Source organism: Tachyglossus aculeatus, chromosome 4, assembly GCF_015852505.1.
Source record: "Tachyglossus aculeatus isolate mTacAcu1 chromosome 4, mTacAcu1.pri, whole genome shotgun sequence".
NCBI lineage: Eukaryota > Metazoa > Chordata > Mammalia > Monotremata > Tachyglossidae > Tachyglossus > Tachyglossus aculeatus.
In genome coordinates, this window is record NC_052069.1 from 49594861 (window position 1) to 49622579 (window position 27719).

Here is a 27719-nt window from a genome sequence, read left to right on the forward strand (position 1 = left end):
CTTGGAGAGGGCGGTTTCCGTGGAATGTAGGGGACGGAAGCCAGACTGGAGGGGGTCGAGGAGAGAGTAGGTGTTGAGGAATTTGAGGCAGCGCGTGTAGATGACTCGTTCAAGGAGTTTGGAAAGGAATGCTAGGAGGTAGATAGGGCGATAAATTGAAGGTGAGGTGTGATCAAGAGAGGGTATTTTTAGGATGGGAGAGATGTGGGCATGTTTGAAGGCGAGGGGAAGGAACCAGTGAAGAGTGAGTGGTTGAAGATGGAAGTTAAGGAGGGACGGAGCGAGAGATTTCATAAAATGAGAGGGAATGGGGTCAGAAGCACAGGTGGCCAGAGTGGCACTTGAGAGGAGGGAGGAGATCTCATCTGAGGATACCGCTGGGAAGGATGGGAGAGTAGCGGAGAGCGTTGAGAGCCGGGGGGTTGGAGAAGCGGGGGGAGTGACTTCGGGGAGCTCAGACCTGATGGATTTAATTGTATTAATGAAGTAGGAGGCCAGATCGTTGGGGGTGAGGGAAGGAGGAGGGGGAGGAACAGGGGGCCTGAGAAGGGAGTTAAATGTACAGAAGATCTGACAGGGATGATGGGCATGGGTGTCAGTAAGGGAGGAGAAATAGTTTGCAACAAATAGAGAAGATCCATGCTCACAGTGGGCTCAAAACAAACAGGCATCAATTGCATCAATGTGAATAAATAGAATTATAGATACATGGCTCAGTGGAAAGAGCACAGGCTTGGGAGTCAGAGGTAATGGGTTTGAATCCCAGCTCTGTCACCTGTCAGCTGTGTGACTTTGGGCAAGTCACTTAACTTCTCTTTTCCTCAGTGACCTCATCTGTAAAATGGGGATTAAGACTGTGAGCCCCACGTGGGACAACCTGATCTCTTAGAACAGTGCTTTGCACATAGTAAATGCTTAACAAATGCCGCCATCATCATTATTATTATTATTGCAAATCAACAACAAACAGACACATTCCATGCCCACAACGAGCTTACAGTCTAGAGGGGGAGACAGACATTAATATAACTTTTCTGTGCCTCAGTTACCTCAATTGTAAAATAGGGAAAATGTAAAACCAAGGGCCCTTTGTGGGACACGGACTGATTCCAACCTCATTAGCTTTTATCTACCCCAGTGATAAGTATAGTGTCGGGCTCACCGTAAGCACTTAACAAATATCAATTTTTTTTAAAAAAGACAACAGTACTTCTGACAGGAGTCCATGAGTGTCACAGAGAAAATCTCCTAAATCCTGTACCCAAGAAAATAGGGTAATGAACCTTTTTTGGGCCCCTTGCCATTCAGGTAAGCATTTTTTTCTTAGTTGGTATTTGCTAAGTGCTTACTATGTGCCGGGCATTGTCCTAAGCACTGGGGTAGACACAAGGTAATGGAGTTGGACAAAGTCCCTGTCCCAAACGGGGCTCACAGTCTTAATCCCCATTTCACAGCAGAGGTAACTGAGGCCCGGAAAAGTGAAGTGACTTACCCAAGGTCGTACAGCAGACAAGTGACAGAGCTGGGATTAGAACTCAGGTCAGATGTGTCCTTTCACCAATAGGGCACATAATTGAAGAGTAGATGCAGAAGTGGTGATGGTTTGTCCCTAACCATTCACACTCTTTCACCCAGTCCCCTTGGGCACTGATGCATGAATCATAGAATGGCTGATGCATGTTTCTTTGGATTAAGTATATTTTATATAGTTGCTGCAAAATTGGTAGCAGCTTTGGGGCCCACAAAAACCATGCATTAGTTAATCTCTCAATGCTATTTATTGAGCACATCCCTTGTGAAGAGTAGCGTATGAAACGATTGGGCGAATGCAATATGAATTGGCAGGATGCCTTGTCCACAAGGACCTTTCATTCTAGAGGGGGAACAGATTTTGAGATAAGTTACAGATAAGAGAAAAGGCAGGTATAAAGATAACAATAATAATAATATAATTGCGGTATTTTTCAAGTTCTTACAATGTGCCAAGCACTTTACAAAGTGCTGGGATAGATAGAAGATAACCAGGTTTGTTCATTCATTCATTCATTCATTCAATCGTATTTATTGAACGCTTACTGTGTGCAGAGCACTGTACTAAGCACTTGGGAAGTACAAGTTGGCAACATATAGAGACGGTCCCTACCCAACAACGGGCTCACAGTCTAGAAGGGGGAGACAGACAACAAAACACATATTAACAAAATAAAATAAATAGAATAGTAAATATGTACAAGTAAAATACAGGAATAAATACTTACAAACATATATACATATATACAGGTGCTGTGGGGAGGGGAAGGAGGTAAGGCGGGGGGATTCATTTATTCATTCATTCAATCGTATTTATTGAGCACTTACTGTGTGCAGAGCACTGTGCTAAGCGCTTGGGAAGTACAAGTTGGGAACATATAGAGACGGTCCCTACCCAACAGCGGGCTCACAGTCTAGAAGGGGGAGACAGACAACAAAACAAAACATATTAACAAAATAAAACACAGTCCCTCAGTTCTAAGTAGGCGTGAGTAAGATTTAAATGCCATTTTACAGATGAGGAAACTGAGGCCCAGAGAAATGAAGCGTGTACGGAAATGCTGTGGAGATGAGGGTGGGGTGAATTTCAAGGACTTAAAGATCCAAGTTTGTAGAAAACAAAGAGGGGAGAGGGAGTAAGGGAAATGAAGACTTTAGCCAGGGGAGGCCTCCCTGAGAAGGGATTTTAGGAGGGCTTTGAAGGTAAGGAGGGGGTGGTCTGTCAGATATGACATCTGTCCACATGTTTTGTTTTGTTGTCTGTCTCTCCCTTCTAGACTGTGAGCCCACTATTGGGTAGGGACCGTCTCTATATGTTGCCGACTTGTACTTCCCAAGCGCTCAGTACAGTGTTCTGCATACAGTAAGTGCTCAATAAATACGATCGAATGAATGAATGACTATGAAGAGGGAGGAAATTCCAGACAAGAGGCAGGACTTGGGCGAGGGGTCGGCAGTGAGAAAGATGAGCTCAAGGTACAGTAAATAAATTGGCAGTAGTCCTCTAGAGACAAACAGACTTTAGGAGAAGTAGCGTGGTTTAGTGGAAAGAATGTGCATGGGTTCTAATCTCGACTCAGCCACTTGTCTACTGTGTGACCTCGGCCAAGCCGCTTCACTTCTCTGTGCCTCAGTTTACACCATCTGTAAAACGGGGATTAAGACTGTCAGCCCCATGTGGAACAACCTGCTTACCTTGTACCTACCCCAGTGCTTATGTACTAGGCACATAGTAAGCACTTAACAAATACCATAATTATTATTATTTAGACCGAAAGCTCACTGTGGGCAGGGAATGTGTCTGTTTATTGTTACACTGTACTCTCCCAAGCACTTAGTACAATGCTCTGCACACAATAAGCACTCAATTACTACAATTGAATTGAATGAACGAATACCTATAGGCACTTATTCTCACTGATATAGCATAACATAGGGAAGTATACTAGAGGGAAGTTTTCTTAATTTTCCTACCTGAAAGACCAGATTACAATTCTTCGAAAGCAAGCAGTGCATTTTCCTTTCACAAACCCGATCCTGGTCCACCCAGGAAAATCACATCAGGGGTCTTTTTTCAGGATTTTAGTAATCAAACATTGGAGATTTGTGGGGAATAAAAATAAATTCAGCAGGCTTATTGATCTATAGGTGCAGGACACATGGTAATTTGTGACATAAGCAGTAATCCCATGGCTGTCAATTTCAGAACGGGGTGATGGAGCTCAAATGATCAAAAAGAGAGTAATTTCCTCAGGTTCCCCATTCCTCCAAACCACACAGAGTTCATTATCCAACCTTGTCTCCTTGGAAGGCTCCCCATGTAAAGAAAAGCACTCACAATAAGCACTCAATTACTACAATTGAATTGAATGAACGAATACCTATAGGCACTTATTCTCACTGATATAACATAAGGAAGTATGCTAGAGGGAAATTTTCTTAATTTTCCTACCTGAAAGACCAGATTACAATTCTGGTAAATTGTAAAGAAAAGGAAACGGGACTGAGGCTTCCAAGGCCTATACCTGCTTTGAGCCTCTTGGAGAGACTGATAGTGACGGGAAAAGTCCAGTAGCATAATAATAATAATAATAATGGTATTTGTTAAGCGCTATGTGCCAAGCATTGTTCTAAGCACTGGGATAGATACAAGGTAATCAGGTTTTCCCACATGTGCCTTACAGTCTTAATCTCCATTTTACAGATGAGGTGACTGAAGCACAGAGAAGTAAAGTGACTTGCCCAAAGTCGCACAGCTGAAAAGTGGCAGAGCCGGGATTAGAACCCATGTCCTCTTACTCCCAAGCCAGGGCTCTTTCCATTAAGCCATGCTGCTCCTCTGGTAACACTTTTTGTCCTTCCTAACTGAAAAAGATACCATATTTCTCTGACCAATGGGTTCTACCAGTCTGAAGTTCCATCTCCAACAGCGGCATGATGGATCATTAGAGAACTAGTGTCTTGGCTGTTCTACTTACATCCAACCAGTTGGCAATTGTTCTGACGATTTTGACACCTGTCTACATGTCTTGTTTTGTTGTCTGTCTCCCCCTTCTAGACTGTTAGCCCGTTGTTGGGTAGGGACCGTCTCTACATGTTGCCGACTTGTACTTCCCAAGTGCTTAGTCCAGTGCTCTGCACACAGTACGTGCTCAATAAATACGATTGAATGAATTGAATGAATGAATGAAAAGGAATATGCCTAGCAACAGCCTGATTTTTTTCCCTTTGAAATTCTAATACGGATCTCTCACCTGGGAATTCATTCATTCATTGATTCAATCATATTTATTGAGCGCTTACTGTGTGCAGAGCACTGTACTAAGCACTTGGGAAGGACAAGTCGGCAACTTACAGAGACAGTCCCTACCCAACAGTGGGCTCACAGTCTAGAAGGGGGAGACAGACAACAAAACAAAACAAAACATGTAGACAGGAATGACCCATGTTAAAGATGCATTCAAAGAAGCACCCACAGAACAAGAGACAAATACCAAGGAATTTTAGTCTGGGCGCTAGTATAGAGAAGGAATGACCTGAGGGTCATGGTAGACCACAAGCTGAATATGAATCAGTGATAAAGTGCTGCCAAGGAAGCTAAAGAACAAATGATACTGGGATTTATTAGTAAAAACAGCAAGCACATTGCTGAGTAGTGAGCTTTTTGCTACATTCAGCAATGCTAAGGCCCCTTATTTAAATATTGTATCCAGTTTTAGTCTGCATTTTCAGAGGAATATCAGAACACAGGCGAGGATTTATGAGAAAATCTGTGATAACAATTCATGAGAAGAAAAATATTAGCCAGGAAAATAGATTCAACCAGTAGAATGGCCTTGACGTGAGAGAACAGAAATTTGACTGATAATGACTCTGGCATTTCTCTGGGGGACATAAAAGATTAAAACCTAGAACTACAATATCTCTAGACTGAAAGCTCCTCTCTAGACTGTAAGGCTTCAATGACAGGTTGGCACATTTTGCTCTGTGAAACACCATTCTTTTTTTATGGTATTTATTAAGTACTTACCATGAGCCAGGCACTATCCCAAGTGCTGGGGTAGACACAAGGTAATCAGGTTGGACACAGTCTATATAATAATAACAATAACAATAATAATAATAATAATAATAATAATAATAATAATAACAATAATGGCATTTGTTAAGTGCTTACTATGTGCCAAGCACTGTTCTAAGTACTGGGGTGGGGAATACAAGGTGATTAGGTTGTCCCACGTAGGGCTCACAGTCTTAATTCCCATTTTACAGATGAGGTAACTGAGGCCCAGAGAGATTAAGGGACTTGCCCAAAGTCACATAGCTGACAAGTGGCGGAGCTGGGATTAGAACCCATTACCTCTGGCTCCCAAGCCCGTGCTTTTTCCACTGAGCCACACTGCTTCTATATCCCACACAGGGATCACCATGTTATTATTGTGCAAATTCCCCCCCACCCCTCCCCAAACGCAGAGCAGGATCCTGATTCCCACTTATTTGCTCTTTCTACTACTACTACTACTAATAATAATAATGGCATTTATTAAGTGCTTACTATATGCAAAGCACTGTTCTAAGTGCTGGGGGGATACAAGATGATCAGGTTGTCCCACTTGGGGCTCACCGTCTTAATTCCCATTTTACAGATGAGGTAACTAAGGCCCAGAGAAGTCAAGTGACTTTCCCAAAGTCACACAGCTGACCCCTCCTCCCAGACTGAGCCCCCTCCTTCCTCTCCCCCTCCTCCCCCCTCCCCCCCACCCTACCTCCTTCTCCTCCCCACAGCACCTGTATACATGTTTGTACAGATTTATTACTCTATTTATTTTACTTGTACATATTTACTATTCTATTTATTTTATTTTGTTAATATGTGTTGTTTTGTTGTCTGTCTCCCCCTTCTAGACTGTGAGCCCGCTATTGGGTAGGGACCGTCTCTATATGTTACCAACTTGTACTTCCCAAGCACTTAGTACAGTGCTCTGCACACAGTAAGCGCTCAATAAATATGATTGAATGAATGAATGAATGAATTGGCAGAGCCCGGATTTGAACCCATGACCTCTGACTCCAAAGCCCGTGCTCTTTCCACTGAGCCACATTGCTTCTCCACTAGTCTTGAATGGCTAGTGGAGAATGACCACAGACTCTTTCCTCCTAAACCGGCAAGGCAGAATTTCTCTATTAGTCTTGAATGGCTATAGTAGAACTCATCAGAATTGGCTAGGTCCTTCTCTGAAATCAATACAATAATAATAATAATAATAATAATGGCATTTATTAAGCGCTTACTGTGTGCAAAGCACTGTTCTAAGCATTGGGGAGCTTACAAGGTGATGAGGTTGTCCCATGGGGGGCCTCACTGTCTTCATCCCCATTTTCCAGATAAGGGAACTGAGGCCCAGAGAAGTGAAGTGACTTACCCTAAGTCACACAGCTGACAAGTGGCGGAGCCGGGATTCGAACCCATGTGAACAGTATGTGGGGCCCACAGCCCTCACCACTACCGGTTTCTGGATGGTCTACTGGTTAGGACTTGACACTCTCACCACCATGGCCCCGGTTCAATGCCCAGTCAGGGAAAGAAATGATTAAGCACTTAGTACAGTGCTCTGCATACAGTAAGTGCTTAATAGATATGATTGAATGAATGATTGGATGAATGCCAGACTCCACCTGGGTGAAATCTGCTAAAAACCAATGACAATACCCTGAAACATGCAATAAACTAACAGTTTCATTTGGAAATCGGCAGCTTTTCTGTTTGGGTTTCACATTCTACCTCTTCCTATGGGTGGAGCATTTCCTGTGCACTCCAGAAATACTATTTACCTGCCTTGCAAGGTTCTGTAAGCACACACAGACTTCTGATTCATTATTAAAAATCACAACCATAAATGATGTAGGATCCGTCAACCTCCAAGCTGTGTAACAGTCTTAGCCTGGCTGCACTGTATCAAATATCTGGGTTCTAATCCCAGCTCCGCCACTTTTATTCATTCATTCAATCGTATTTATTGAGTGCTTACTGTGTGCAGAGCACTGTACTAAGCGCTTGGGAAGTACAAGTCGGCAACATATAGAGACGGTCCCTACCCAACAACGGGCTCACAGTCTAGAAGGGGGAGACAGACAACAAAACAAAACATAACAAAACAAGCAGACAAAACTTGTCTGCTGAATGATCCTGGGCAAGTCACTTTCCTTCTCTGTGCCTCAGTGGCCTCATCTGGAAAATGGGGATCAAGAATGGGAACCCCATGTGGGACACGGACTGTGTCCAACCTGATTAGCTTGTATCTACCCCAGCCTTTAGAACAGTGCCTGGAACATAGTGTTTAATACCATAAAAAAATACTATATTAAAAAAACAAAGACATTTCCATGAGGCAACCTGTCGAACACAGACTCTTTCCTCCTAAACCATCAAGGCAGAATTTCTCCACCAGTGGGAAACAATGGACTTTTTATTTTCATCCTGGGATCTGAAATATATTCAGATGGGAATGGGGTGGAAAAAATAGAAAGGAAGAAATGTTCACGGCTCATCTGCGACTTTCTAGCTGAAATGAACCAATTTCTTTTCTCTAAAGCCGCAGTCTTCTACCTGGGCTCTCACTTTAGCCATCAAAGATTGTGGGAATATAGTGGGGAAGCTACCTGTGAGGATGTTTCTGCATTGTCCTTTATCAATTACCTCTTAACCCTGGCCCAGATTAAAGCCAGGCACCTGAACTGTTACCCAGTTAAATGCAATAGCTGTTCAAGGTAATAAAGAGGTTACATGATCCACTAGCTGACAAAATCGGCTGAGAGATTTAGAGGGTGATAGCAACGACGAGAGGGGATAAAATATTAAACCTGAGCAATGTGATGGGGGCTACAATAAACTCCCACAGAAATGAAACTCAGCACTGCTCTGCTCACGGCACAGACCACCGAGAGGCTATCCAGGGATCAAGAAGGCCAGCAGAAAAAGAACGTTACCAACTAAATAAGTGAGAACATTTTTGTTGGAACGTCTGAGTTAATCAATCAATCAATCCATGATATTTATTGAGTGTTTATTCCGTGCAGAGAACCGTACTAATCGCTTGGGAGAGCTCAATCCAACAGAATTAGGGGGCACATCCAAAATCTTCAAGATTTGAGTTCTTGTGGGTCCTGAGTGGTGGAAGCTCAGTGTGTCCCCGGGCCAAAGCTCACCCCCCAACTTGTCCCCCAACTTCTACATATGTGCACCCCCCATTGTCATGGCTGAAATGTTTCTCACTCCAGAACAGTGCTGTCACACCTCCCTCAAGAAGCCTTCCCTGACTAAGCCCTCCTTTCCTCTTCTCCCACTCCATTCTGTCACCCTGCCTTACTTCCTTTATTTATCCCCCCTCTCAGCCCCTCAGTACTTATGTCCCTATCTGTAATTTATTAATTTATATTAATGTCCGTCTGTCCCTCTAAGCTGTAAGCTTGTTGTGAGCAGGGTATGTGTCTGTTTATTGTTATACTGAACTCTCCCAAGCACTTTGTATAGTGCTCTTCATACGGTAAGCACTCAATATATACTATTGAATGAATAAAAGGTAGTCATTCCCTTACATCTGAAAACAACTGTCTCATTCAAAAATTGCCTCTGCTGAATCTGTTCTGGCATTTTATAAAAATCCTAATCAAGTTTCCATCGGTTATTTCACCCTTGTTTACCTGAACATCATCATCACTTTTATATGTATCTCGGGAAGCATCATAGTAAGCAGAAGAAAATGTCTCTATGCAATAGTTAAAAGTCGAAAATCCATCCTCCCAAACATGTACAGTGAACATGCGATAGAGATTTACTGAACTGCAACCCCATAATCTGAAATAATTGTTGGGCCACCACACTGGAGTCTGCATAAACAGAGATGGTTTCCATGCATGCTGACCCTAAAACATCTTCATACCCTTTAGTGAAGGGCTTGGTGCAAACCATTTAAGAGCTTTCATGTGAAACGGCTGATTCAAGTAAATCCCATTAAAATTTGACCTGGATTTTGCTCTTTGGATTATTTCTAGTATTTTGAAAACATTTCAGACTAAACTGAGACTTGGAAAAGAACTGGGATTATTAAAAATGAGTGAAATTCCTTATCTGTTGATTTGTGTAGAGTATATATAGAGCTGTCCTTCCTATACAAAGGTGATAAATTGCATAATACCCCTGAAATGTCTTTGAAGATAACACTGCTGGTACTTCATTTTATCCACATTTGTTACTGTGATTGCGAACACCGACGTGTAAGCGCTTAACAAATACCAACATTATTATCCACTTGAGCAATTTAGTGCAGTGCCTGGTACATGGTAACACTTAAGAAATACCACAATGATTACTATTTCCCTCCTCCCCACTTCCCAGCTCCTTTCTTGCTGCCACTTTTGGGTTCTCTGGCAAGTTCTTTCCCTGTGGGAGTGGGTTTATCTGTGGGAGGTGAGAGAGTGAGGCAATTTCCTCAGGATGTGGCATGTGGGCAAGCTGTGGGACAGAGGTGGCAAGCTGCTGGTTAAACGTAGTGTGGTCTGGTGCAGGAGGGTGGCTAGTGGAAAGAGCTGGGGCCTGGGTGGCCAAAGACCTGAGTTCTTATTCCGCCTCTTCCACCTGCCTGAACTTGGACAATCAATTTAACTTCCCCAGCCCTCTGTTTCCTTATCTGAACGGGGATTCAATTCCTGTTCCCCCCTCAACTTACACCGTAAGCCCCATGTGACAGGGACTGCACTAGGAAGGACTGAGGAAGAAGGACATTCAACTTTAATCAATTAATAGAATTTATTGAGCATCGACTCTGTGCAGTTCACTAAAATCAATCAATGCCATTTACTTAGAGCTAATTGTGTGCAGATCACTGTACTGTTTGGAGAGTACAATAGACAGGTGATATGACTATAGGAAGGAAAGAGGAAGAAGGACATTCAACCTTAATCAATTAATAGAATTTATTGAGCATCTACTCTGTGCAGTTCACTACAATCAATCAATGCCATTTACTGAGCGCTAATTGTGTGCAGAGCACTGTACTGTTTGGAGAGTACAATAAAGTAGACAGGTGACATGACTTTAGGAAGGAAAGAGGAAGAAAGACATTCAACCTTAATCAATTAATAGAATTTATTGAGCATCTACTCTGTGCAGTTCACTAAAATCAATCAATGCCATTTACTGAGCACTAATTGTGTGCAGAGCACTTTATTGTTTGGAGAGTACAATAAAGTAGACAGGTGACATTAGGAAGGAAAGAGGAAGAAGGACATTCAACCTTAATCAATTAATAGAATTTATTGAGCATCCCGCTCTGCCACGTCTGCCGTGTGACATTGGGCAAGTCACTTAACTTCCCTGAGCCTCAGTTACCTCATCTGTAAAATGGGGATTAAGACTGTGAGCCCCACGTGGGACAACTTGATCACTTTGTATCCCCCCCCAGTGCTTAGAACAGTGCTCTGCACATAGTAAGTGCTTAACAAATGCCATTATTATTATTATTATTATCTACTCTGTGCAGTTCACTAAAATCAATCAATGCCATTTACTGAGCGCTAATTGTGTGCAGAGCACTGTACTGTTTGGAGAGTACAATAAAGTAGACAAGTGACATGACTTTAGGAAGGAAAAAGGAAGAAGGACATTCAACCTTAATCAATTAATAGAATTTATTGAGCATCTATTCTGTGCAGTTCACTAAAATCAATCAATGCCATTTACTGAGCGCTAATTGTGTGCAGAGCACTGTACTGTTTGGAGAGTACAATAAAGTAGACAGGTGACATGACTTTAGGAAGGAATGAGGAAGAAGGACATTCAACCTTAATCAATTAATAGAATTTATTGAGCTTCTACTCTGTGCAGTTCACTAAAATCCATCAGTGCCATTTACTGAGCCTATCTTGTATTGAAGAGTGTGGGGCACGTAGTGTGCACTTAACAAATACCTCAATTAAGATGATTAAAAATTTAAATTCCCCAGTCCAGGACAGAAGCAACTTTGGTGTTAGCAGAACCCAGGAAGGGAATTCAATGGCTCTGGATCAAAGCAGGAAGAAGTTCTGGGGTCCCCGTATTTCCGTTGGGAAACACTCTGGATTTGGGGAGTTAATATCAGTTACCTCAAGAATGTCTGCGGAGAGCCAAAGGAGGTACTTTGCAAAACGTTGAGGAAATACGGATTTCGACCTTAAGAAGTTTACATCCAAAATAACATAAAACAGACTTTAATCAAATAGATTTTAATCATATAGACCCTGGTCATTTTCCCTTTCCCTAGTAAAGATCTTGATAGGGTATTCTTATTGCTCACCTAGCACAGAACTCAATAAGCTATTAAAGAGTCTCAAGTTTGAATTTCACCTGGAAAGATCATTTGTGGGCAGGTATTTTGTCTACCAGCTCTATTGTATTGTACTCTCCAAAGCACTTAGTATAGTGCTCTGCACACAATAAGCGCTTATTAAATACCACTGATTTATTGATTGATTGATAAATATACCAGTCCTTAAGATCTCTGTGGGCTGGGATCATGTCATCTGTCTACTTCATTCTACTCTCCAAATACTTAGTACAGTGCTCTTCACAAAATTAGTGCTCAGTAAATGACATTGATTGATTTTAGTGAACTGCACGGAGTAGGTGCTCAATAAATTCTATCAATTGATTAAGGTTGAATGTCCTTCTTCCTCATTCCTACCTAAAGTATCTTGTAGCAGGCAAACTCACTCTGAGCAAATCTCTCTCCATTAGAGTCTTCTTCAGTCTTAAAAATTCACCAACTTTCTGGAAAACTAAGGCGAGGCTTTTGACTCTCCACATTTTAGATGGGTATAGAGAAACCATAATTTCTTCAACTATTGTGACATTTTGTGATTATACATTGGATTGCCAAGGATTTCTTGGAATGAGATGCAATTAACAATGAACTGAAGCAGCGAGGTTTAATGGATAGAGCCCAGGCCTAAGAGTCAGAAGAAGCTGGGTTCTACACAGTGTGCTCTGCACATAGTAAGCGTTCAATAAATACAATTGACAATAATCCTGGCTCCACCACTTGTCTGCTGTGTGACCTCAGGCAGATCACTTCACTTCTCTGTGCCTCAGTTACCTCACCTGTAAAATGGGGATTAAGACTGTGAGCCCCATCTGTGACCAACCAGATTAGTTTGTATCTACACAGCGCTTAGTACAGTGTCTGGCACACAGAAAGTGCTTAACAAATACCATTTTTTTAAAAAAGCGAAAAAACAGCTCAGCAGCAGCAGCAGTTTCCAATGCTAAATTTAGCTGGCTGCTCATCTGTTCAACAGCTTCTTTAATAATAATAATGATGATGACATTTATTAAGCACTTACTATGTGCAAAGCACTGTTCAGGTTACAAGGTGATCAGGTTGTCCCACGGGGGGCTCACAGTCTTAATCCCCATTTTACAGATGAGGTAACTCAGGCCCAGAGAAGTTAAGTCACTTGCCCAAAGTCACACAGCTGACAACTGCCGGAGTGGGGTTTGAACCCATGACTTCTGACTCCAAAGCCCGTGCTCTTTCCACTGAGCCATGCTGCTTCTCTAGCTACCTGCTGAAGAATCTTCTCAATGCCTTGAAAATCTGAAACAAACTGCGGGTCTGAACTTTTCCCTAGATCCATTTCTTGTTGATTGCTTCACCACAAGCAAGAGGAAAAGGGAAGGGGTTCTTGTTGGAGTGGGATGGAAGTGTCAATTGCCAAAATATCCAGGGAAGATATCAAACTGGTTGGATCATAGGTTGATTGTAACCCATACTCTGCCTATTTTGCATTTTGCTTAGATTTAAAAAATAAGTATTTGGTCCTGTGGTATCAGTATAAGTTTCTTGATATTTGCCCCATTGATTTTTCTTAGTATCACAAAACTATACATAAAAGATTTTGGTAGAATTAATAGCCTGAAGCCTCAGTGAACAGTTTTTTAATAGTGTTTGTTTTGTGCTTACTACCTGTCAAACACTGTTCTAAGCACTGCGTAGATCAAGTTAATTAGGTTGGACGCAGTCCTTGTACCGTGCAGGGCTCACAGTCTAAGTAGGAGAGAGAATAGTAGAACTGAGGCACAGAGAAGTTAAATGACTTGTCCAAGGTCACACAGCAAGCGTTTGGCAGAGCCAAGATTAGAAGCGAGGTGTCCTGGCTCCCAAGCCCACGCTTTTTCCACTAGGCCATGCTGCTACTCAACATGCAAACTATGTACTTTGTACCTAGGTTTTGATCACATCTTCCTGGTGCAAACAATTGAATCTGTCACTGGGTCCTTTATGTAAATAAAATGTAATGTGAATCAATCAGTGGTATTTACTGAACACTTATCAAGTGCAAAGCACTACTATGCAATTTGCAATTTGAAAAATTCAGTAGAACAATAATAATAATAATAATAATGACATTTGTTAAGCACTTACTATGTGCAAAGCACTGTTTTAAGCACTTACTATATCCAAAGCTCTGTTCTAAGCACTGGGGAGGATACGAGGTGATCAGGTTGTTCCACGTGGGGCTCACAGTCTTAATCCCCATTTTACAGATGAGGTAACTGAGGCACAGACAAGTTAAGTGACTTGCCCAAAGTCACACAGCTGACAAGTGGCAGAGGTGGGATTAGAACCCACAACCTCTGACTCCAAAGCCCATGCTCTTTCCACTGAACCACGCTGCTTCTCTTATGTAGAAGCAACATACACATTCTGTGACCTTTGACATTTTGTTCCACGCCCAACTCCATAGCAGGTATGTACATATTTTTAAATCGTATATAAAAGGTTTATTTATGTTAATGTCTGTCTCCCCCTCTATACTGTAAGCTTGGTTTGGGCAGGGAACATTAACTGCTAATTCTGTTGTACTCAATTGCTTAGTATTGTGTTCTGCACATAGTAAGTGCTCAGTACAACACAATGGATTGATTGATTCTTCATTTACTAGGGTTTTTAAGAATTGTGATGTTTAGAATTTCAAGATCAGCTAAGGAATTTAAAATTGTAACTGTGTTCTCAAACTCTGCTCCTGTTTTCTCTAAAAGATCCGCTCGAAAGTCCTCCGTGCATATGGGGTTTTTTTTCCCTTTTCAGATCTTCATTTCTTTTTATCCAGAAACATTTATTGCAGTGAGACCTCCAAAATCAGTATGTGCTGGAGCAGTTAGTTCATTTCATGCAGAAGTATGCACTGTGGTAATAATGAAAAAAATGCACTGCGAACTAAAACTTCAAACTCGTTCAGGATTCTTTGCTCTCTTTCAACTCTCATAAGCGCTTAGTACAGCCCTCTGCACTCAGTAAGCTCTCAATAAATGTGATTGAATGAAAAATCAGTTTGCTTCTAAATCCTGTTGATTTTCCCTCCACAATATATTCCGAATCTGCCCCTTCCTCTCTATCCAAACCACCACCAGCCTGGCCCAGGCACTTTTCAGCAGATCAATCAATTCAGTCACCCAGCAGGATTAGAACCCAGGTCCATGCTCTTTCCACTAGGCCATGTTATCAAAAGTACTAAATAATTCTGGACTTCCCAAGAACTTCAGTTTGTTTCTTAAGTCTATTTGGATCTCTTCTGGCTAAATTTTGACTTCTGAAAACATGACATATTAAAAAGAAACCTCGATACTCTGCTCTCGTACTTAATGAGATACATCATATTCCTACTTTTGAAAACTATTTTCCCTTCCAAGAAAAGTTTATAAGGTGGTCTGTTTAATTTGACGAAGTAACACTTTGATCAGCAACAACCCAGCACAACTGTGAGCCCGTTGTTGGGTAGGGACCGTCTCTATATTCATTCATTCATTCATTCAATCGTATTTATTGAGTGCTTACTGTGTGCAGAGCACTGTATTAAGCGCTTGGGAAGTACAAGTTGGTGACATATAGAAGCAGCGTGGCTCAGTGGAAAGAGCCCGGGCTTTGGAGTCAGAGTTCATGGGTTCAAATCCCAGCTCCGCCAACTGTCAGCTGCGTGACTCTGGGCAAGTCACTTCACTTCTCTGGGCCTCAGTTACCTCATCTGTAAAATAGGGGATTAAGACTGTGACCCCACCGTGGGACAACCTGATCATCATGTAACCTCCCCAGTGCTTAGAACGGTGCTTTGCACATAGTAAGCGCTTAATAAATGCCATCATCATTATTATTATTATTAGAAGGGGGAGACAGACAACAAAATAAAACATGTGGACAGGTGTCAAGTCGTCAGAACAAACAGAATTAAAGCTCTATATGTTTCCAATTGTACTTCCCAAGTGCTTAGTCCAGTGCTCTGCACATTAGAGAAGCAGCATGGCTCAGTGGAAAGAGCCCGGGCTTTGGAATCAGAGGTCAAGGGTTCGAATCCCGGCTCCGCCACATGCCTGCTGTGTGACCTTGGGCAAGTCACTTCACTTTTCTGAGCCTCAGTTGCCTCATCTGTAAAATGGGGATTAAGACTGTGAGCCCCAAGTGGGACAACCTTATCACCTTGTATCCCCCCAGCGCTTAGAACAGTGCTTTGCACATAGTAAGCGCTTAACAAATGCTGCCATCATCATCATCATCATTAGAGAAGCAGCGTGGCTCAGTGGAAAAGAGCCCGGGCTTTGGAGTCAGAGGCCATGGGTTCGAATCCCGGCTCCGCCACATGTCTGCTGAGTGATCTTTGGCAAGTCACTTAGCTTCTCTGGGCCTCAGTTCCCTCATCTGTAAAATGGGGGTGAAGACTGTGAGCCCCACGTGGGACAACTTGATCACCTTGTATCCACCCCCAGCGCTTAGAACAGTGCTCTGTACATAGTAAGCGCTTAACAAATGCCGTTATTATTATTATTATTTTTATTATTATCATCATCATAGTAAGCGCTCAATAAATGTGATTGAATAAATCAATAAATACGATTGACTGAATCACTCAATGGCATTTATTGAGTGCCCTCTGAGTGCTAGGACTAAGCACTTGGAAAGGTACATATTCTGATGGGATTACTCTATCCGCCTTCTCACTGGTCTCTTGGCCTCCATTCTCTCCCCTCCCCAAACCACACTTCATTCTGCTGCCCAGGGTCATTTTTCTAAGAGGTTGTTCTGCACAGGTCTCCCCCGCTTTCTCAAAAACTTCCAGCGGTTCCCCATTCCTCTCGGCATCAAACAGAAATCCTTGACCACCGACTAAAGCCGGCACTCAACCGGCTATCTCCCCCCTACTTCCCCACTCTCCTCTCCTCATATCCCCCAGATCACGCTCTCTTCATTCCTGTCAAAATTAACCTACTCACCGTGACTTGGCCCCATCTTTCCCTCCTCTGAATCTTTGTCCACTCCCTCTCCCCTGTGTGGAACTCAAATCCGTTGTCAGCTGTGTGACTTTGGGCCAGTCACTTCACTTCTCTGTGCCTCATTTACCTCATCTGTAAAACGGGGATTGACTGGGAGCCCCCCGAGGGACAACCGCATCACTTTGTAGCCTCCCCAGCGCTTAGAACGGTGCTTTGCACATAGTAAGCGCTTAATAAATGCCATCATTATTATTGTTATAGCTTTCCCTATCATCAAACCCTTCTGAAATCCCCTTTTCCAGGTGAGTTCTCTTAGTTCATCTTTCTTCTCCCCAGCCCACAATATTACCTACACCTCTTCTGTACATGTCGACCGACATACTCTACCATTTAAGCACTTTTGTCATCCACGTATCCATCTTTCCGTTCTTCCTTCCTCTTAACTGCAAGTTACTGTGCGTGATTTCTGGCTAATCGTAAGATCTTTGAGGTTATATACATAGCGTGCAGCAGTACTACAGGAAAACGTTCACTTTTTACTTAAATCTAAAATAGTTGTCATTCAATCGTTCATGTTATACCAAATATCGTAAACACTCCATAAATAGATGATGAAAACAGAAGCACCTGAATGGGGTATAGCCAAATTTAAGGTGGTGGGATGGAAAAGAAAACATCCTCATGAAGAAAACGTTCTCATAAAGTTTCCGTAGCCACCGACAGACTGTTAAATATAGTTTGCTTTCATGATGTCTTTCCAAAACCAAAAAGAAACCTATAACCACCGCAGGAAAAGACATCGGGACGAGCTAGCTGCAAGTCACGCCAGAAAAGGAGAAAAAGTAGACAGAATGCAATAATTCAGCCACGATGCAGAATCTAATCAAGACAGGTGGTTTTGATCCATTTTAATGTGTATGGAATTCTTTAGTCCTTCCCAGTCACCAACTCCAGGTGAAAACTATCCTAGAAACTTAAAACAAGGCCAATTGGAGCAAGTCGAACAGGGAACTAAAGCTTCACTATTGTTACGGGACAAATTTATCAGCGGGGACAACCTTGAAGTTCATGCAGTCGTATTTATTGAGTGCTCATTGACTGCAATGAACTTACTGGAATAACAATAATAATAATAATAACAACAATAGTGGTATTTGTTAAGCACTTACTATGTGTCAGGAACTGCACTAAATGCTTAGGAGAGTACACTAGAGAAGCAGCGTGGCTCAGTGGAAAGAGCCTGGGGTTTGGAGTCAGAGGTCATGGGTTCAAATCCCAGCTCCGCCACTTGTCAGCTGTGTGACATTGGGCAAGTCACTTAACTTCTCTGGGCCTCAGTTACCTCATCTGTAGACTGTGAGCCCCCTGTGGGACAACGTGATCACCTTGTAACCTCTCCAGTACTTAGAACAGTGCTTTGCACATAGTAAGCGCTTAATAAATGCCATTATTATTATTATTATTATTATTACACTATAACACATTCCCTGCCCACAATGAGCTTACAGTCTAGAGGATGAAGTGCTGACATTTTAGCAGTGCTTTAAAATTAACTACAGGCTAATTATAATACAAGCATCCTTATACTGGCATGTGGGAAAGAAGATAGAAATTATTATTATTATTAAAGGCAAGTTTTATTTGTGAAAGACTTCTCCTGCCCTCCTTGAATCAATCAATCGTATTTATTGAGCGCTTACTGTTTGCAGAGCACTGTACTAAGCGCTTGGGGAGTACAAGTTGGCAACATATAGAGACAGTCCCTACCCAACAGTGGGCTCATTTGATTCAACCCAATTACCTCGTATCTACCCCAGCGCTTAGTACAGTGCCTGGCACAATAATAAGTGCTTAACAAATACCACTATTGTTGTTATAATTACTATCATTAAAACTTATCCCACTGGTAGGTGGGCTGGGCCTCCTGTTCCTTTTAATGCTTCCCTTTCAGTGCATCAATCAATGGTATTTATTGGGCGTTTACTGCGCTCAGAGCACTGTATTGAGTGCTCGGGAGAGTACATGCCCAGGCTTGGGAGGCAGAGGTCATGGGTTCTAATCCCACCCCTGCCACTTGTCGGCTGTGTGACCTTGGGCAAGTCACTTCACTTCTCTGGGCTTCAGTTCCCTCATCTGCAAAATGGGGTTGAAGACTGTGAGCCCCCCGTGGGCCAACTTTATTTATTTATTTATTTTACTTGTACATATCTATTCTATCTATTTTGTTAGTATGTTTGTTTTTGTTCTCTGTCTCCCCCCTTTTAGACTGTGAGCCCACTGTTGGGTAGGGACCGTCTCTATATGTTGCCAACTTGTACTTCCCAAGCGCTTAGTACAGTGCTCTGCACACAGTAAGCACTCAATAAATATGATTGATTGATTGATTGATTGATTGAATATCCCCCGGAGCTTAGAACAGTGCTTGGCACACTGTATGGCCCCGCCCCCTCAGGCCCCCGCTCCCGGGCCAATCAGATCCCGCCCTTAACCGGCTCCGCCCCCTCAGGCCCCGCCCCGGGCCAGTCATACCCGGCCCTCACCGGCTCCGCCCCTTAGTCCCCGCCCCCGGGCCAATCAGATCCAGTCCCTGTATGCCCCCCCCCCCCCCGGCCAATCAGATTCCTTCCCTGTCCGACTCCGCCCATCATGCCGCGCCCACAGGCAAATCAGGCCGATTAGGCCCCGCCCCTGTCCGGCCCCGCCCCCGGACCAATCAGGTCCCGCCCCTGTCCGGCTCCGCCCCCTTAGTCCTCGAACCTCGGGCCCCGCCCCCGGGCCTATCAGATCCAGTTCTTGTAGGGCCCCGCCCCCTCCGGCCCCGCCCCCGGGCCTATCAGATCCCGCCCCTTTCCGGCTTCCCCCCCCCCCTTAGTCCCCGACCCTCGGGCCCCGCCCCCGGGCCAATCAGATCCAGTTCTCGCAGGGCCCCGCCCCCTCCGGCCCCGCCCCCAGGCCAATCAGTCCCCGCCCCTGTCCGGCCCCTCCCCCGGGCCAATCAGACCCCGCCCCTGTCCGCCCCCGCCCCCGGGTCAATCAGATCCCGCCCCTGTCCGGCTCCGCCCCCTTAGTCCCCGCCCCTCGGGCCCCGCCCCCGGGGCAATCAGATCCAGTCCTGTATGGCCACGCCCCCTCCGGCCCTGCCCCCGGGGCAATCATACCCCGCCCCTGTCCGGCCCCGCCCCCGGGCCAATCAGATCCAGTTCTCGCAGGGCCCCGCCCCCTCCGGCCCCGCCCCCGGGCCAATCAGTCCCCGCCCCTGTCTGGCCCCGCCCCCAGGCCAACCAGATCCCGCCCCTGTCCGGCCCCACCCCCTAGTCCCCGCCCCCGGGCCAATCAGATCCAATCCTTGCATGGCCCCGCCCCCTCCGGCACCGCCCCCGGGCCAATCAGGCCCCACCCCCGTCCGGCCCCGCCCATTGGCCAATCAGACCCCACCCCTGTCCGTCCCCACCCCCTAGTCCCCGCCCCTCGGGCCCCGCCCCCGGCCCAATCAGATCCAATCTTTGTACGGCCCCGCCCCTTTCCGCCCCGCCCCCGGGCCAATCAGGCCCCGCCCCTGTCCGGCCCCGCCTCCGGGCCAATCAGATCCCGCCGTTCTGGGCCGGGCCCCGGAGCGGACACCTCCGGGACGGGCCCACAGCCGCTCCCTCCCTCCGTCCGTCCGTCCGTCCGTCCGTCCTCTGCCCTCCGCATGGAGCCCCCCCGCCGCATCCTCCTCCTCCTCCTACCGGGTGAGCTTCCCTCCGGCACAGGGGGGGACCACTCAAACACTCAGTCCATCGTGTTGATTGAGCGCTTACTGGGTGCAGAGCACTGTACTAAGCGCTTGGGAAGTACAAGTCGGCAACATATAGAGACGGTCGCTATCCAACAACGGGCTCCCAGTCTAGAAGGGGGAGACGGACAACAAAACAAAACATGTGGACAGGTGTCCAAGTCGTCAGAATAAATAGAATTAAAGTCGTATGGACACCATTAACAAAATAAATAGAGTAGTAAGAGTTAGCTTTCTTCCTTCAAAGCCCTACTGAGAGCTCACCTCCTCCAGGAGGCCTTCCCACACTGAGCCCCCTCCTTCCTCTCCCCATCCCCCCTGCCTTACCTCCTGCCCCTCCCCACACCACCTGTATATATGTATATATTTTTGTACGGATTTATTACTCTATTTTATTTGTACATTTTTATTTTTATTTTGTGAATATGTTTTGGTTTGTTGTCTGTCTCCCCCTTCTAGACTGTGAGCCCGTTGTTGGGTCGGGACCGTCTCTATATGTTGCCAACTTGTCCTTCCCAAGCGCTTAGTACAGTGCTCTGCACACAGTAAGCGCTCACTAAATAAGATTGAATGAATGAATAATGGGACAGGAGGACTGGCCCCGCCCTCACCTACCCACGTGGCCCCGCAGCCTTTCCTCCTTTCCCGCACCTGCTGTTTATTCATTCATTCAGTTGTATTTATTGAGCGCTTACTGTGTGCAGAGCACTGGACTAAGCGCTTGGGAAGTACAGACCTGCTATTGACACCTGTTTGTTCTGTTTTGTCGTCCGTCTCCCCCTTCTAGACTGTGAGCCCGTTGTTGGGTAGGGATTGTCTCTATCTGTGGCCTAATTGGACTTTCCAAGCGCTTAGTACAGTTCTCAGCACACAGTAAGCGCTCAATCAGTACGATAGAATGAATGAATATTGTCTTTTCCAGTTGTGATCAATTAATGGTATTTATTGAATGCTTACTCTATGAGAGCCCGTTGTTGGGTAGGGATTGTCTCTATCTGTGGCCGAATTGGACTTTCCAATCGCTTAGTACAGTGCTCAGCACACAGTAAGCGCTCAATCAATACGATGGAATGAATGAATGAATATTGTCTTTTCCAGTTGTGATCAATTAATGGTATTTACTGAATGCTTACTCTATGAGAGCCCGTTGTTGGGTAGGGATTGTCTCTATCTGTGGCTGAATTGGACTTTCCAAGCGCTTAGTACAGAGCTCTGCGCATAGTAAGCGCTCAATAAATACGATTGAATGATTGAATGAGCCTGTCCACCTGGCCCCGCACCTGCTCACGTGGCCCCGCAGCCTCTCCTCCCCCCACCTGCTATTGACGCCTGTCTACTTAATAATAATAATAATAATAATGTCATTTATTAAGTGCCTACTATGTGCAAAGCACTATTCTAAGCGCTGGGCAGGTTACAAGGTGATTTATTTTACTTGTACATTTCTATCCTATTTATTTTATTTTGTTGGTATGTTTGGTTTTGTTCTCTGTCTCCCCCTTTTAGACTGCGAGCCCACTGTTGGGTAGGGACTGTCTCTATGTGTTGCCAATTTGTACTTCCCAAGCGCTTAGTACAGTGCTCTGCACATAGTAAGCGCTCAATAAATACGATTGATTGATTGATCAGGTTATCCCACGGGGGGCTCACAGTCTTAATCCTCATTTTACAGATGAGGGAACTGAGGCCCAGAGAAGTGAAGTGACTTGCCCAGAGTCACACAGCTGACAGTTGGCGGAGTCGGGATTTGAACCCATGACCTCTGACTCTGAAGCCCGGGCTTTTTTCCACTGAGCCACGCTGCTTCTCTGTTTTGTTGTCTGTTTCCCCCTTCTAGACTGTGAGCCTGTTATTAAGTAGGGATTGTCTCTATGTGTGGCCGAATTGGACTCTCCAAGCGCTTAGTCCAGTGCTCTGCACTCAATAAGCGCTCTGTAAATACGATTGATTGAATGAATGGATAGTTTTCAGCCAGACTATCCTTTAAAATGTAGAGTGTGAAGACCCACAGCACTTGTGTATATATGTACACATATATATCTATGTATATATATATATAGATAATATATATATATGTACACGCTGCTTAGAGAAGCAGCGTGGCTCAGTGGAGAAGAGCCCGGGCTTTGGAGTCAGAGGTCATGGGTTCAAGCCCAGGCCCCGCCAATTGTCAGCTGTGTGACTTTGGGCAAGTCACTTCACTTCTCTGTGCCTCAGTTACCTCATCTGTAAAATGGGGATTGAGACTGTGAGCCCCACGTGGGGCAACCTGATCACCTTGTAACCTCCCCACCGCTTAGAACAGTGCCTTGCACATGGTAAGCGCTTAATAAATGCCATCATTATTATTATTATTACATATTTGGAATTATAATTCTATTTATTTTTATTAACGCTGTGTATATATCTATAATTCTATTTATAATGACGCTCCTAATGCCTGTTGACTTGCTTTGATGTCTATCTCCCCCCTTCTAGCCTGCGAGCCTGTTGCTGAAATGTACTTCCCAAGCACTTAGCACACAGTAAGTGCTCAATAAATACAATTGAATGAATGAATGAAGACCGGAGCGCTCCTTTGCTTCTCATTCGCATTTTAACGGTTTTCCCAAAGTTAGATCTGGGGCTCCAGCATTTAATTCTCACTTTTCTAACTGTTTTCATCTCTTCTCACAAGGTCTGTGCCGACGAAAGCGCTTCCAGCCAGAGAGAGTGGAGGCCTCAGATTTATAGGAAATGCACAGATGTACCGTGGCTCATAATGTTTTTCCTCTTTTGGACTGGCCTGGTGGGTATGTTTCTTCAGCCCAGCGGAAAGCCTGCTTTATCCTCAAAGCTCAATCTGGGCCTTTTGAGGGAAATTTATTCATTGAGTCGTATTTATCGAGCGCTTACTGTGTGCAGAGCACTGTACTAAGCGCTAGGAAAGTACAACTCCGCAGCAGAGACGATCCCTACCCAGCAGCGGGCTCACAGCCGAGAACGGGGGAGACGGACAAGGAAACAAGGGAAAGATTAGCCAGGATGATTTCTGGAATTTTGACGGGTTGAAACATCAGTGTTCAATCAAAAGTATTTTTATAATGAAAAATGACAGTTGCCCCTCCAGAATGAGTGGTCGAAATGCACTTTGCTTATAGAAGTGACTTGGGAATTTGACGTATTTCTGCATTTCCCCAGTGGAACCGAGCTCTCTGTCGAAGAAATGTGGTTTGCCAGCAGCGCGGTTGTGGGTGGACTTTATCTTTTGACAAAGATGCTACTTGCATTTTGGGGGTTTAAAAAATTAATTGCATAAATTGGTGATTTGGCAAGTGTCCCAGATAGGAGCGAACGGAGAAGTGGCATGGCCTGAGCCTTGGAGTCAGGAGAAACTGGTTTCTAATCCCCGCTCCACCGCTTCTCTGCTGTGTGGCCTTGGGCAAGTCGCTTCACTTCTCTGTACCTGTTACCCCACCTGTAAAATGAGGATTAAGAGTATGAGCCCCATGTGAGACACGGACTGTGTCTAATCTGATTAGCTCGTATCCACCCCATTGTTTAGTGCAGTGTTTGGCAAGTAGTAAGCGCTTAACAAATACCATTAAAGAAAAAGGAGGCAAAGACAGAGCACATCTTTTTGCAGAATAATAATAATAATGATGATGGCATTTGTTAAGCACTTACTATGTGCAAAGCACTGTTCTAAGTGCTGGGGGGGAATACAAGTTGATCAGGTTGTCCTGCGTGGGGCTCACAGTCATCCTCCCCATTTTACAGATGAGGTAACTGAGGCTCAGAGAAGTTAAGTGACTTGCCCAACGTCACACAGCAGACGTGGCAGAGCTGGGATTCGAACCCATGACCTCTGACTCCAAAGCCCAGGCTCTTTCCACTGAGGGTTCCTGGACCTCAGTTTGGTGGAAATGGGATTTCTTCTGCTTTTTAATGCCCTTTGTAGGAAGAGATGACTAGGCCGGCTGGGCAGCGCAAGTTTAGCTCGCCACAATTTGTGGCTTCCTGGAATTTTTCAGTTGAGAAGTTCGGTTCTACAGCCCCAGTATCAGACCTTGTATCAGCATAGAGCTACAAGTTTCCCAAAATAAACTCCTCCCCACCACCACCTTTAAAAGGTCGGCTGTGTCTGTCTGTTTCTGAAATAAAAGAACTCTAATATATCCAAGTGCTGGCCTGCAATCTGCTGTTTTATTACCGATTCAATGATAAGCCAGTGTAATAAATACTATGTCTTTTCCACGTATCCACAGACCGACTAAAAAAAATTACATTGTGGGTCGTGACTACATTAATAATATTCATTCATTCAATCGTATTTAGTGAGCGCTTACTGGGTGCAGACCACTGTACTAAGCGCTTGGGAAGTACAAGTTGGCAACATATAGAGACGGTCCCTACCCAACAGCAGGCTCACAGTCTAGAAGAAAGGAAATAAATAATAAATAATATGAGAATACCCTATTCATTCATTCAATTGTATTTATTGAGCCTTACTGGGTGCAGAGCACTGTACTAAGTGCTTGGGAAGTACAAGTTGGCAACATATAGAGACGGTCCCTACCCAACAGCGGGCTCACAGTCTAGAAGAAAGGAAATAAATAATACGAGAGTACCCTATTCATTCATTGTCGTATTTATTGAGCGCTTACTGTGTGCAGAACACTGTACTAAGTGCTTGGGAAGTACAAGTTGGCAACATGTAGAGATGGTCCCTACCCAACAATGGGCTCACAGTCTAGAGGGGGGAGACAGACAACAAAACAAAACGTGGACAGGTGTCAAGTCATCAGAATAAATAGAAGTAAAGCTAGATGCACATCATTAACAAAACAAATAGAATAGTAAATATGTACAAGTAAATAGGGTAATAAATCTGTATAAACATATATACCACCAGGGGTGCAAAAGAAAATACTTGGAACTTTACTGACAGTTTCCAAACAAAAGCACTGTAAGAGATTTATTTCCAGTTGCAATGGGAAAACTAAAATTTTTAAAGAGTCTCCATCAGGGAATCTACTATTTGCATTTTTACCATTCCAGGACAACCTCCCTTCCTTGGGCCGTAGGACACTCTTGTGTGGGTTTAACGAGTGTTTAATTTTCCCCAGTGCTTGTTTATCTCTCCACATTTTTCAGATGGATTTGTTAACCTTGAAAGGTTGAATTGTTGTACATGGAGGTCAGTGCTGTTGGTGTTATTTAATAACCAAGCAGTTCCACATTGTGATACTTTTATAAACAAATCTTTTTTGATCCACTCCCTTCTAAAAAGAATATTCAAGTACAAACAGCATCATCTCCAGGATTCCTTGCCTAAGAATCCACAACTTTTCTGAACTACATTCTCTGGAGAATGTACTTGTACTTCCCAAGCGCTTAGTACAGTGCTCTGCAAACAGTAAGCACTCAATAAATACGATTGATTGATTGATTGATTGGAGAGGGATGTTTAGATTGCTTTTAGTCCCTCTTTTTTCATTTTTTTTAGGCCTTCTCTATTCACAACTTCAAAAGATAGTGCGATGTATCACAGACAAATGGCAAAACCATGGAGAAGGGCTGGGGGTGGAAACTGTTTACTATCCAATCTTATAAGCAGAATAAACATCAGATTTCTGTATGTCAGTATTCACTGCATACAAAACAGTGTTGGGATGAGAAGAATTCTTACTTCTCTGTACCTCTTCTGCTGTGAGAGCTAAAACTGCTTTTTCTCTCTCACACTGTTTTATCTCTCATTATCTCATCTCTCATTAAAATAGAATGAGGTATCTTTATGCCTTTGCTGTCCAGCCTCTTGCTTTTTACACTGTCCTGCATTACAGATGCGATACGAAATTCTGAAATGATGGACCTAAAAAGGAACTTACAGCCTTTGTTTTAGGAAGGTATCAGCGTTTGTTTACATTTAAGTTTTCTATGGATTGAGCCCTGAGCTTGGTTTAAGGTTATATAGCCGTTCTAAGAAAAGATTCCATATTCCAAGAAAAGAGGGAAAAGACCTCACCTCCCCCTCTCCATCCCCCCGCCTTACCTCCTTCCCTTCCCCACAGCACCTGTATATATGTATATATTTTTGTATGTATTTATTACTCTATTTTACTTGTACATATCTATTCTATTTATTTTATTTTGTTAATATGTTTTGTTCTCTGTCTCCCCCTTCTAGACTGTGAGCCCACTGTTGGGTAGGGACCGTCTCTATAAGTCGCCAACTTGTACTTCCCAAGCACTTAGTACAGTGCTCTGCACACAGTAAGCGCTCAATAAATACGATTGATTAGATTTCTGACAGTCTGTATGTTGTAGAATACAAAAGTCGACAGTCAATCTTTGACTATTCGGAGTAGACGATTCTCATCTTTTGGGACGTATTTTGAACCATTCTTGTCTACGCTGCATGTTTTATACAACTGCCTCTGTATTCAGGGTTCCCTGATCCGATCGGTCTGTTTTTAAAGGGGAGAAGCAGATGTGGGGAAGGGGGAGAATTTTTCAAGCCCAACTGCCATTCACAAGCAAGAGTTGTGTTGATTTAAGCCAGTTTGGTGTGTCTTGTGGGGGGGGAAACGTTGGTGGATGTTCTTGGCGCCCAGGACTTTAAGACTGATCCAAAGTACCGACTGAATTTCCTCTAGGTGTTCATAATGGGCTACGCTGTTATGGCCGGCTCATCGGGAAGGCTTGTGTTCGGCTACGACAGCTTTGGCAATGTCTGTGGAAAGAAGAATTCGCCTGTGGAAGGGGCTCCACTCTCTGGGCAGGACATGACTAATAAAAAGTAAGCTTTTGGTATTTCATTTTGAATTTTCCTTCTGGGCTTTTCGTGTGCCTTAAGGCACCACCCTTGGCCTTCAGTATCAAAGGCAACATCCGTGAAAGATGCTTTGGATACTGCATCATGGGTTCTAATCCCAGCTCTGCCGGTTTGCTGCGTGACCTTGGGCAAGTCACTTCCCTTCTCTGGGCCTCAGTTACCTCACCTGTAAAATGGGGATCGAGACTGTGAAGAAGAATTCACCTGTGGAAGGGGCTCTGCTTTCTGGGCAGGACACGACTAATATAAAGTAAGCTCTTGGTATTTCATTTTGAATTTTCCTTGTGGGCTTTTCGTGT

The 27719-nt window shown here is 44.2% G+C and overlaps 1 protein-coding gene across 4 annotated transcripts in view; it reads left to right on the plus strand.

Moving 5' to 3' along the window:
* The first annotated feature begins 20533 nt into the window (after positions 1 to 20533).
* The window catches only part of SLC44A3 (solute carrier family 44 member 3), a 156020-nt gene continuing 148834 nt past the window's right edge, over positions 20534 to 27719 (plus strand). For 2 of the 4 annotated variants that reach the window (XR_005450399.1, XM_038745894.1), the window contains exons 1-2: positions 23290 to 23391; positions 27242 to 27384. Coding sequence is in view for 3 of the 4 variants with exons in the window: in XM_038745894.1 (XP_038601822.1) it covers positions 23365 to 23391; positions 27242 to 27384 (170 nt within the window). In the remaining variant the exon portion in view is untranslated. Of the gene's footprint in view, positions 20560 to 23280; positions 23392 to 27241; positions 27385 to 27719 lie in introns of those variants that run through there. The other 2 variants (XM_038745896.1, XM_038745893.1) reach the window with 2 other exon arrangements.